We start from the raw sequence: 12,011 nt of genomic DNA, 5'->3' as shown, positions 1-12,011 counted from the left end.
GTAAGGATCTCCCTAAGTCTTTTCAATACAGCATGGAGAGTCACTGTAAATTGCCGCAGTACTCAAGAGATCATTTTGCCAATAGCCGTTTGTCAGGGTACAGACACCCCACTTTATATGAAGAATTTGCTTTCTGTTTTCAGACATACGATCTCATATTTATCTACAGTAAAACATATTTCATTAAAAATGGCCCAGCTTACCAAGTAATGGAGACTGCTACGTGCAACCTCCCTATCAGCCAATCTCCATGTAATGTGCACAGTTATTAGAATTGATTTATTTTGAAATCAGAAAGAAAAATGTAAAGCTGAACCAGGCCTAGCATTAGTCTTTATAAAATCCTTTTAGAAACACTGGTTTTGAGCTATTACTTCTCATTGTTGCTGCCAGCTAACTTGCATTCCTCCATTTAACATTTGCTTTCCTGGACCATGTCTAAAAATATTTTGTAAACCGGATCAGATTGACAGCTGTTGGCTGCTTGGGGTTTTTCTTCCAGATTATTTGCAAGGGTGTAAATGCATTTCCTCTGTGCAAATGCATACTATCAAAGTGATTTGTACCTACAATTCACATATGAACATTTCCACAACTGGAGTGATTTGGAGGTTTGGCCCAACTGTTTTAGAAGTGATTAAAAGAAACTGCATGTAAAATTATTGCTTTGTTCAGGTACCAGGAAATCTCTGTCCCCTGGAAGGAGCTGTGAAATAGTAAACTGCAAATGCAACCTGAGTGCATGGCCAGGAGCAGCCAGTTCTTGCTGGGAAGGGGCAGATAAAGAAAGGTAGTGTGGGAGTTTGGCAAACACACAAAAACATTTTCCCTTATGGTTTAAGTAGACTTACACACAGGCTTATTTCTGTTTAAACTATTCCCACAGAAACATTAATTAGTATAAGCAGCACGCTGCTCTAACGTTTTTGTACCTCATTATGTTCCTGTTTCAACTAGCCAAAATTAGTCATGTTTAGAAAAGAAAAAAAGAAAAAATAAGCAGGAAGGTCTTAGATCATTATTTCTTTTCTACTTAAGCAGTCTTATGTTAACTTGACACTATGGTTGTCCCCCATCTTTTCCCCACACCAAAAGTACACCTAAAATCCTGAGAAAAACCATTTGTGCGGCACGCCTTAAGAGCCAAGATAGTCGTCTTTCCAGCAGCAAAACTATACAGTCTTGCCCTTGAGGAAAGCACTCTTCTTCCCCCAGCCCACTACTTTTGAAGGCAGAGCAGAGAAACAGAACATATCCCGTGACAAATACATTCAGTCACAAGAGAATAAGGTTTGTTTCAAAGGAATGGTTTCCTAGCTTTTCTTGGGTTTATATACTTGCAAAATGTTCAAAGGAAGGATGCAGGCCTCTATATGGAAAGGTAACCCTATTGGCAGATGACAATTTTTCAGAAACCCCCTAGATATAGGTCAAAAATCCCATCCATTTGTGAACCATAGGTTGACAGCCATTTTCCTACAGAACTGAGATTTTACTGCCTCAGAATTAATGCACCAGCCCTTCATTCAAATTAAACGGTTACTGAGCCAAAAAGGAGCAGCGCTGGCAAGAATCAAACTCTACATCACAAATGCAACCACAAAACCCAAATTCTATCAGCCCATTCAAGACAAAACTTGGCAATTTACACCCACCTATAGATTAATGCCAGATTTCAAGCATGAATACCAACACACATAGCATGAACGAAATACCTTTAGTTCATCAACCGTATGGCTACCAGACTGAGAGCATCTTTCAAGATCTCTCCTTTACGGCTGTCAGAAGCCTCGCACACTTCACAAATCAAATGCTCTATTAACCACCAGTTTTGCGCTAGACAGACGAGCCTGGATACCCGCCGACGGCGGCTGCAACTCCCAAGAATCAATACGTTTGTAGGAAGCTCGGCGATACGCTTCTACTGCCTGATGGAGGCCGCTGCCTGCTGCAGAGCGCATCTCCTGACCCCTGCCACCACCACCACCACCACCCAGGTGGAGCCATCCCGTCCGACAGCCGGGTAACTCGCGCACTGCTCCCATCCACTCCGCCACCACCTGGGATTTCACACTGGCTAATTTTAGGGGGCTAATAAAGGGGGAGGCTAGCGGATTATCTCTTAGAAGAGAGGGAAGCCTTTCTTCAGGATAATGCGGAGTTTGACCCTAATCTTCTCTTATTTTTATCTTGCAGAAGGCAAAACACTCTCCACCAGCTGTCTCCCTTTGCAAGTAACCCCTGTTCTACATAGCCATCTTTTGGGAGAGCTCCCCTCTGTGAAGAGGGCCAGAATTCAACACCTCAGCTCCTGAAGTTAGCCCAGAACAGCTGATGGAAATACCAGGGAAGCAAAACGAACGTCCGTCCCTTCAGGCCCGTGTAGAAGAGGCGGAGACAACCTTCATCTAACGTTTCTCAGAGAGGACTTACAGCCTAATGACAGGTACAGCACGAGATGGCTGGGAAAACTCTATTTGTACCCCAAGCAAGCTGTAGAGGCACGAACAGGTTCTGATTCACCAAGGGGACAGTTGAGTTCTGCAATAAAAATACCTTTTAACAGTCACTAACTAAAGATGATTTACAAGACGATTGCTAGAAATCAGTTCACACTGACGTGAAACACAGCCACCTCTAAAATTAAACATAACGCTTCTGTGGTTTAACACAACTTTCCGTAACGGAAGGTCTAATACTTCACATACAAGTGCCCAAATCACAGCATTCAATAAAAATCAGCACAGGTTCTTGGGGGCTTTTTTTCCTTAATTCTAAGTTACAGACATAAATCTTTCCCTTGTGATCGTGCCAGAGCTTGTCTTGCCCTTTTGTAATATAATCTCCATAGCAAAGTAAATTGCATGTAATTAACTCTTCTGATATTCAGGCCAAGGTTCAAAGTAATCAACATTTAGATTAGTGGCAAAACCTGTTAATTTGCAATTTGTAGCGACTGCCCATTTGCTATTTTATTCTGTTTTACATTTTGAGTAATTTCTTATTTCTCATAAAGGCAAAGTACTATCTTTAAGAGTGCAAATTTAGGGGAAAAAAAAGCAAGGCTTCAGATTTATAGCAAGTGACAAGTTTCTGCAACAAAATGGTACTCAAACTCTATAATCACTTCCACATTTCATTAGCAATTACCAATGCACGGAAGATACCCTTCTTCTGCTGAAGTTAGTATCATTGCAAGCACCATCAAACTTTACATTTTGCACATCAGTCAGGCTTTCCTTCCCATTTCCTGCAATTATTGAACGTTAACATTATTTTGCGAGTACTTGCCTGTAGAGGCTTTCACAACGCACTGCCTGAGCACTGAGCAACCGGGTGGTATTTCAGAAATCAAATCCAGCTCTTTTTACTGGAAACGGCACATCTGCGTACACAAGCGAAAGGGAAAAAAACTGGCCTAAAAACCAAAGCACGAGGAGCTTTGCTCTTCATTTGGGCTGGGCCAGAATTTACTTCAGGGATTAATGAGGTTTAGAATACAGTTGCTCGCAGAAGTGACAAATTTATGGTCAGATTCCCAAGGCAATCTTTCCTTTCCCACAGGTATCAGTTATTATTCACTACTCGCACACGTACGACTTGAAGGGAACATGTAAGGACATGTGACTGCATTTTTCCAAGTTCTCTGTAGCTTCGTTATTGGAAAAACAGTTAGTGAGTCAATCTGGGACAAAATTTTGGCATCTCTGTAAATTCTTTGCGTTATTATATTTTTACCTGTGAAAAGATACAAATCACGGCAATGTGTCATTAGTTTAAGAATTGGGTCTACTCGTCTCAACGTATTTTGATCATACATCTTATACTACTACAACTTTTTTTTGGCAATAGTTACTCAGACCCACAATGGTACAGGAATCAGCATATCAAGACTTCATATCCCCAAAGTATTTTTAATTTTCTTTTGAACTATATGCTAAAATTCCCTGTTCACAGTAACAAAAAAGAGCGTTTAACGGATTCTTTCAAACATTGACCTATTTTTAGAAAGACTATGTAAGAACGCTTATAAAAGCAATCTTCAGCATTAATTCTTAACTGAATGAAGATGCTTTGTATACTGCAATATTTGATGTATAAAGCCAGATTACACCAGCAACCACCACTGAATACTGGGTAATTGTTTATTTGCTAAATATAAGGATGAGATTTACTTTTTTTTTTTACTGCTTCCTAAACTACTTCCACCTGTTTTGTGTAAAAGGGATATACAATGTGCATACAGATGCAAGGACTGTTTGTGGAATAATGGAGTTTCCTTCTCATGATTATGTTGACTAAATAAGAATTTGTTTTTGATGGAGGCTGCTAGGCAGTCTAAGAAAAGAGGAGGAAATGTGTGCAACTCCATACATTTAAAATAAGACTTAAGACACTAGAGTATTAAAAGGAATTAAATTGAGTCAGCTATGTGCATTTTGTAAGTTTATATATTCCTAATTTTGTCTTTTGATTGAAGCTCTCAAAAGATTAAGTGGGGGGCAGGAAGATGATTTGACAGAAGCATCGTGTACAAAAGCTCTTCTCAGATGTTTTTCTTACTGCAAGATTTTCCTCAGCTGTAACACTGTGTTTCAGTTAACTGCATAGTTCAGGGCACCACCAGTTCAAGCATTCAAAGGTGAAAGGATAAGCCCTAACATAGGGAAACATTTCTCACATCATTCAGTACATCTAAATGTTGAGTTCAAGTCTGCAGCTTTTTAAGCATTTTTTGCAACCAGGTACCTGATTCCAGTCTCAGCCACACACCTCAGCAGAAATGCGAGCCAATTCTTCATTCCCTCTGGCTTTTTAAAAAAAAAAAAAAAAAAAAATTTGATGCAAGCTGGTACGTACCCTCAGCTTGCGTATTTCTAGAACCACGTGGGTGAACTTTGCAAATGGTATTGTTAGTTCCACATATGGATGGTTGAAATTTCACTTAAAAAAAAAAAAAAAGATAGGTTCTGACATATTCTCAGTTGGCATCCAATCATACTGATGCACAATACAAGATAGGATAACCTGGAATTTAAAAATTCAAATGATGCTGTGTTTCGAAGAAGCAGGTGAGGATGAAGTGAAATACTTATGTGGACATTTGCTCCATCCACTCACCCACCTGAGGAAAGAATTTTTTTTTTTCCATTTAAAATTTTCTACTTCCTTTCAGACAGCTCTGAAATCAAATAGTAAATACCAGTGCCAGCAAAACCATTACACTATAATTCCAAGAAAAAAGAGGTTCAGAAACTCTAGGTCCAAAAATAAATGGCTGTACTCATCCAATCTGCAGCCCAAGAATTGAAGAAGTTACCACAGTAAAAACATAAAATGCAACTGTTCTCCTTGTCAAGACTGGCACTCGATCAGCTGTTGACCTGGCCATTAAGCATGCTTTTTGTTTTAGACTTAGGATTAAGTCTACACTTTTAAAAGATGATCTATAAAGGGATCTTTGCTGGCTCAATATTATCCTGGGGGTGGGGTGGTGGTGTCTTCTTCCTTCCCTGTAAGTACCTCCTGGCTAAAGGATGCCCTAAAGGACTAGAACATCGGTATTTGTTACGGCAAAAACTCACGCCTCATGGAGCAGAAGCAAGTTTCAAATACTATTCACTGTGTGTTGGCAATTGCAGTGAACAACATTCACGCTTCTGTGCTTATCAGCTTCACTAGGACTTCTCCTCTCCTAGATCCAATTCAGACAAGCTTTCCCTGCCCAGTGTTTGAAGGTTCAAAATGAGTTTGGAAATTTTGAGTGGAAAAGTTGCTAATATTTATGCATCTATGGTGCTCACACTGGAATGGGCTCCAACAGTTACTACTCCACCAGTCGTAAACATTTTCAGACTTTTCTGGCTACCAAAGTGCTATTTTCATTAAAAAAAAATTTCTTCCTCAGAAAACCCACTTTATTAACTCATTCAGTCTTATAAAACCATGTCTTATATATGCTTGCTTAAGAGCACTTCTTCAGCATTAAGAATACAAGTTTTAGTCTTAGTCATATTCAAGACAACGGTGTTCTTCTGTCGCATTGTGCTTAAACAGTTATAAAAACAACTAAAGGGCAAATTTTTCCAGAGACAAAAAATTTAACCCTCCCTCTTTCCCTTGTTTTACTCAAGCATCTTTTGTTTTATAATCCCAGCTGTAGAACATCAAATTGAAACAAAATCCACTAAGTATACTTATTTTAAAGCTAGCGGTAAATACAATGAAAACAAAGCATGGCAGAAAATTATTTCCTTCTGCTTTTTTGTTTGGTAGGCAAGTCACCTCCACAGCAGGATCAGTGGGATCCATAAAAGAAAGGGCCCAAAAAGAGTGACCTACCACCTTTTCAGTTGTCTTAAGACACTCACTGGATAAAGTGGCATCCTCTCTCAGGTCATCTGCTATCTTTAACAGATACATTTCACCTTTTTAGAAGCATTTCAGAAGCATGTTTCCATGACTTCTGAATGCTGTCGGCTGTTGAGTTCCACTTTTGCTTAAAACTAAGGACACTGCTACAAGCTCAGACTTCCTGACATGACTTCAGAGTCAGTGATTGCTACACCACCATCATCCAGGAGGAAGTGGTCTGGTCTGGCTAAGAGCTTTCTCTAGAAACCTTGGAGTATGCACGTTCTGATAAGCAAACTCTTCAGTCTTTCCACAAACCCCAACTGCATTTTTTTTTTCTTATTAACAAAATCTCAGCGGCTAGAGGGCTGTTTTTTTGTTTGTTTGTTTGTTTGTTTTTTAAATCTAAGCACAACTTATGTAAGAGTAAGTCAATAAGCAACATACAAACAACAGATCAGACTGTATTCAAAAGACAATCTATCGTGCACCCACACGGAGACAGAAAAACTGACAGAGCCAATTGAGTTACAGTTAACATTTCCTTTATTTCAGTATAAGAATTCCTGAACTGAATGAAGAATGATATTTTGGCCCATACTGCTAGACTAGATAAATTCTTTAAGTATGCGGTGCCACAAGTGTACACAGTACTATAATAGCAAAAAAGACGGCCTGGGACAAGTTTCATTTTTATTATTAGCAGGAGTTAGACGTTTCAGATAAGGTTATTACGCATTTCTGAATTTGCCTGGAAAGTTAATTAAAACTCTGAGAACATTTTAAAACATTATAAAATTGCCTACAGAAACTCATGATAGTTTGGTAGGGGATCTGGAATAAAAACCTACATCATGTAAACATTTAGTAAACAGATTCTCTGCACTCTGAAGCCTAAGTAATACACAAGATGAGAATCATTACATAAGAAACTTAATTTTCTACACAGAACGTGCTGCCAAAGAACAAGAGTCAAGCCTAGAACTTTCTTCCATGTGAAAGTAGAAGCATCGTAACAAAACTGTATGATCTGGTGGGCAATGCAGGTCATTTCAATTGTTAGAGGCTTTAGCAGAGATTTAACAAGAAACAAGTCCAATTACTTGCAGTGATCCACAAAAATGTACCCCTGACTGCTTACTGGTGCTTTGAAACAGGGAAGAAAAAAAAAAAAAATCTATAGTCATACAGAAACAAACACAGGAAACAACTGTCTGCTAAGTCAGAGGATTTAAAGTGGCACTATGTATTACATTATTCGTAAGTATTGTTTTGAAGAGAAAATTACCTTCGAAGACAGCTAGAATAAAACACTAGAAGCACACTGATTTTGTTTAACAACCTGCAAGATTAGCTTCAACTGTTTTTTCTTTAGGGCAGTAGTTTGTTTAAAATAACATGAATTCCTTTCTTCCTTCCTGTTCCTAGGATCTCAAAGACAGTTATTTTTACCTTCAGTAAGCGTGTCTAGAATATTTTGGTTGTATACTGTAGGACAACTAGACTCCAGGGTCGATAAGTGGAGCTGATGTACTTTTTTAGTTGCACGTTGTATGTGTCTCATGACTGCCTTCTCAATCAAATACCTTACCTTTTAAGAATTGTATGTGTTTTCTCCACTGTGTATACATGCTAAAATACCATTAAAAATACCATTAAAAAATGCAGATAAAACAAATCTGCCTCAAATTGGTAATGAGAAAAAATACACTGTTTAATATGCAGAAAAAAGAGCAAAACTTAAGGCTTGCATTACTATAACTTGCATTATTAGGCCTTGGAAACACAAGAAGTTGTAGCTATAACCAGCAACTGAGCTTGTTTTGACACTGGATGTTACAGAAAGAATTCCCTCTAGGGAAGATACAAGGAACTTACGATAAAAGCAACACCTTCAAAATCTTTCACAGGCTTCTTTAAACTGCCATCTGCTGGTCAGCTCATACTTCATGAGGATATGATGAATGACAGGCTAGCTAAGAATTTAGAGTATTACATGTTCTTTATTTTGTCCTCTCTTAGAAAAAAAATTACAGTTTCTTTCACAAAGTTCAGAAGTAGTATCTAGACTCTGCAGGATACTATGACACTTATCTGCTGTCAACAAATCCATCCAATTTAATGAAGCCAGCCAAAACCCACAAAAATTGATAGAAAAGCTAAAGCAGATATGTTTCATGCAAACACGCAAAGTGTGCCAATAATCCAGCAGTAATGGTAATGTAAAGCCTTTTTTATTTATTAAAGAAATACTGGTTACACTCTACTGGCACCTACTACATTATTGGGGGGCGGAGGGCCGAGGTAAAAAAAGAAACAAGAATAGACCACTTGTATCTCTTCTCACAAATATAATGAGCTTTTGGATGGTTACACCAAGTCTTACATAGGCAGTAAAAAAACTGCTCCGAGCTTTTCCAGACTCCAAAGTGTTGAGTATCTTTCTCACATCTGGCCCTACCAGTTGCTCATTAAGAATTTGATTTTAAGCAAAATCATATTTCACATGAAGTACTGGAGAATATGACTACTGATGTCAAGTGCCTAGAAGTAAAATTAAGTATTTTGTTTCAAGATTAAATGCAGGTATAGAATTTATTTATTCACGTATAAACAACTTGCTGCTTCTCTCTATCCATCTTAAAACAACTTCAAAGCCCAATTTTTTGAAGGGAGTGAAAGCCTACCTTTTAGTCTCTGATATGTCAGGTCTATAAACGCTTGTTTGTTCTTAAGGCAGAAGTCCATACCCCCACCCCTGTCTCTTTCCCCTGTAAATTACATACCCAAAGTAACTTATCAATTGAAAATTTGGCCTCAACTAATTTTATATTTCAAGTAAACCCCATTAAAAAAATAGCCCCAATAGCAACAAAAAGCATCCAAAATCTTTTTAAAAAATGTCAAGTAAGATGCATCTTTCAAACAAGAAACTGAGCACACCCCTCCTACTGAACACACCTTTCCTAGAACTTAGTTGCAATGGACTGACATTTAAGAGGTGTGCAGCTAGCAACAGTCCTTGAGAAATAACAGTCATATCCAGGTTCCATTCTGGAACCAGCTGTCCACAAATGGGGGGGGGTAGGGCATGGAAAGAAAGGAGAGAAGAAAAAAAAAGGCCAGAATCCACTTAGTATTGCTTGCGGAGGTGTATGTGCTTGTGAAATACGGAGAACTTTTTCTATCTTTGTTAAGACAGCATCTAAGCCAACATTTAGAAGTATTATAGGGAACACAGAAATATAAAAGTTAATCAAGTAAATGTATTTAATGTTGAGAAGAATTACATCCTATTCAATTAGGTGTGCAAGGCTTTCATCATTGCATGACGGTGTTTATTTTTTAAACTCTTTCCCTTAACACTCTGGAGAAGGTTTCTCTTTGGATGAACATTCCCTGGGCAAACACATATTTAGCCATTTAGACAAGTGCTAAATAATAATAAAAAAGGGAAAAAAGTTTTTAAAGCCACCCACACAATCCAAAATTTATATCTTTCCTTGTTTTGTAGAATAGACCAATAGTAAGTTCAGAAACACAGGCCTGACATTTTTGTTTTATTTAAAGGCAAAACATATCTGATATCATAGGAAACAAACTGAGTCCAATCCTTAGTTGGTACAAGTTCAGGTCAGCGTAGCTTTAAACCATCTAAGGATCTAGCCCACTAATCTACTCCCCCCCTGCACCCAGCCCCGCAAAATCTCTTGTTACTTGACAGGGTGTATTTTCTGTTATGTTGATTGGGATTGATTTGATATTTTAAAGCCTTTTAAACCCTTGAAAACAATTAATTAACTTTCTAGTTTGTGTATCTGTGTTCTGTGAGCAGTGTATGATGTTAATTTTTCTCACATCTGCTGTTTAGCAGTAGCTGAGTAAAATGAAGTTTTAATTAAATTAAAATTAAGTTTGGAAACTTCTATCTCAGCCTATATAACATAGGCTTTTTTACATGTGAACTGTTAAGTCACAACCCAAAATCCTATAAAAATGAGCCTTTTGTCAAGAAAGATTTATGGAGATTCCATTTTATAAACACAGTATCTAGAAATAGAAGAATCTTTCTCCTGAGATTACAACATTTAGAGATGCATATTTAGAGCCCAAAAGACAGTATGTTCCTTACACTAGTCTGGCTGAATAGATGGTCCCAAACACAAACAGCCATTACACAGCAAGTCCCAGCAGTAAAGCCAAAACAACAGAAGCTGGTGAGCCAATAGATGGGAGTCTCTCAATTGAGAGAACAAAATGAGAACAAGTATTACTTTACTTGACTGCTGCTATGGACATTATTTCCTGTGGGACTTCCTTTGCTTGTTTTATTGGGGTACAGGAGGCAGAATTTGTTGGGGTTTTTTGTTAAAATATTTTTCCAGTTACAGTAAGATATACAGTCATTAACATGCAATCTTTTTTCCCCAACCAAAGGTAAACCATTTACTGAACATTGTCTAGATATTTATTTTAACTGCATTCATTATAGTGTCTAAGCACCTCATGCGTTTGTTAGGGGAGATGAAAGAGTCTCTAGGATAGCTGGAAGCCCTACTCCCTTGTTAGCAGGCAAGTATTTTCTCTACAGCTTTTGTAATACAAACTGCTTGAAGCTGTTTGTCTATGGATATTTTACTAAATCCTACCAACTACATTTCTGAATCCACCTGCAAAACAGCATGCATACTTCACCCTCATGCTGCCACTCTTTGGCTGATTGGTTTTAATAGTGTAGATGACTTGGGGAATGGTTTAATGGATTGTATGAATACAGTTGTGGTACATACATTTCATTTATTGTATGTCAATTGAGAAGAATTACGGTTCCAAATATGCAGAGCTAAGACTATGATTAGTAAGTATCAAAAAGATACACCCTTCACTGCCTGTTTAATTCTACTGGGGATGAAGCTATTTGCATCACAGAGAAATAGCACTTAAACAGCCTGAAAACTAATTGAGTTTAAAGGGGCTCTGCTCAGAAAACTGTCCAGTTCTAGATCAAACAGAGGATTAGGAAACTTGCTTCAATATAAAAGCTATGGCAACATGACAATATTGAGTTACATAATGTAACTAATGTAGTACACTTACATAAAGTCTGTAGAAGAAAATACAGAACACACTGGCATTTTACTTTGTCTCTAATAGAAGGTTACAATTCTAAAACTTTGTTGGTAAATACATTAAAAACCACAATAATATCTCGACGTCCCCAAATCAGACGTTCGTATTACAATAAATGAATTTGCAATGCACACATTAACAGGTTTCACAGAGGCCAAAACTGTAACTTGTCTAGAGCACCAACGTTAGAGAATTCGCCTTTGATTTTTGTTTTTAAACAAGATTCACACCTGAAAATTTCTGTAATTAAATGGCTGTGTGCAAACACCACTTTTTTTTTACCTCATTCTCAGTTAAGGAAGCTGAAGGAGATGAACTCTTGCTAAAAGCAAGAGTTGAAGATTCTGCTGCTGAAGCCCGATTTCGCTTCTTCAGAGGTTTACATGCATCAGACAGATTTTTCGTTGCTGTAAAATAATTTTGGTTTACAAAGTGAAGTTTGGAACTTTAAAACGTTATCTCCCTGAAGCCATTTAAAATATTCCTTCAAATAAAGGAAGGAATGATTTAGGTAGGTCTTCTGGGCA

General features: G+C 37.8%; 1 protein-coding gene across 5 annotated transcripts in view; it reads right to left on the bottom strand.

Annotated features, from left to right (window-relative positions):
- Nucleotides 1-12,011, bottom strand: part of NSD2 (nuclear receptor binding SET domain protein 2) — a 105,164-nt gene that overhangs the window by 17,786 nt on the left and 75,367 nt on the right. For all 5 annotated transcript variants that reach the window (XM_075059121.1, XM_075058885.1, XM_075058963.1 and 2 more), the window contains one exon: nucleotides 11,767-11,891. In XM_075059121.1, the coding sequence (XP_074915222.1) occupies nucleotides 11,767-11,891 (125 nt within the window). The remainder of the gene's footprint in view (nucleotides 1-11,766; nucleotides 11,892-12,011) is intronic.

The sequence above is a fragment of the Buteo buteo genome, chromosome 1, assembly GCF_964188355.1.
Source record: "Buteo buteo chromosome 1, bButBut1.hap1.1, whole genome shotgun sequence".
In the NCBI taxonomy this organism is placed as follows: domain Eukaryota; kingdom Metazoa; phylum Chordata; class Aves; order Accipitriformes; family Accipitridae; genus Buteo; species Buteo buteo.
Note: the sequence above shows the minus strand (reverse complement) of the source record. Positions and strands in the feature narration are given on the sequence as shown.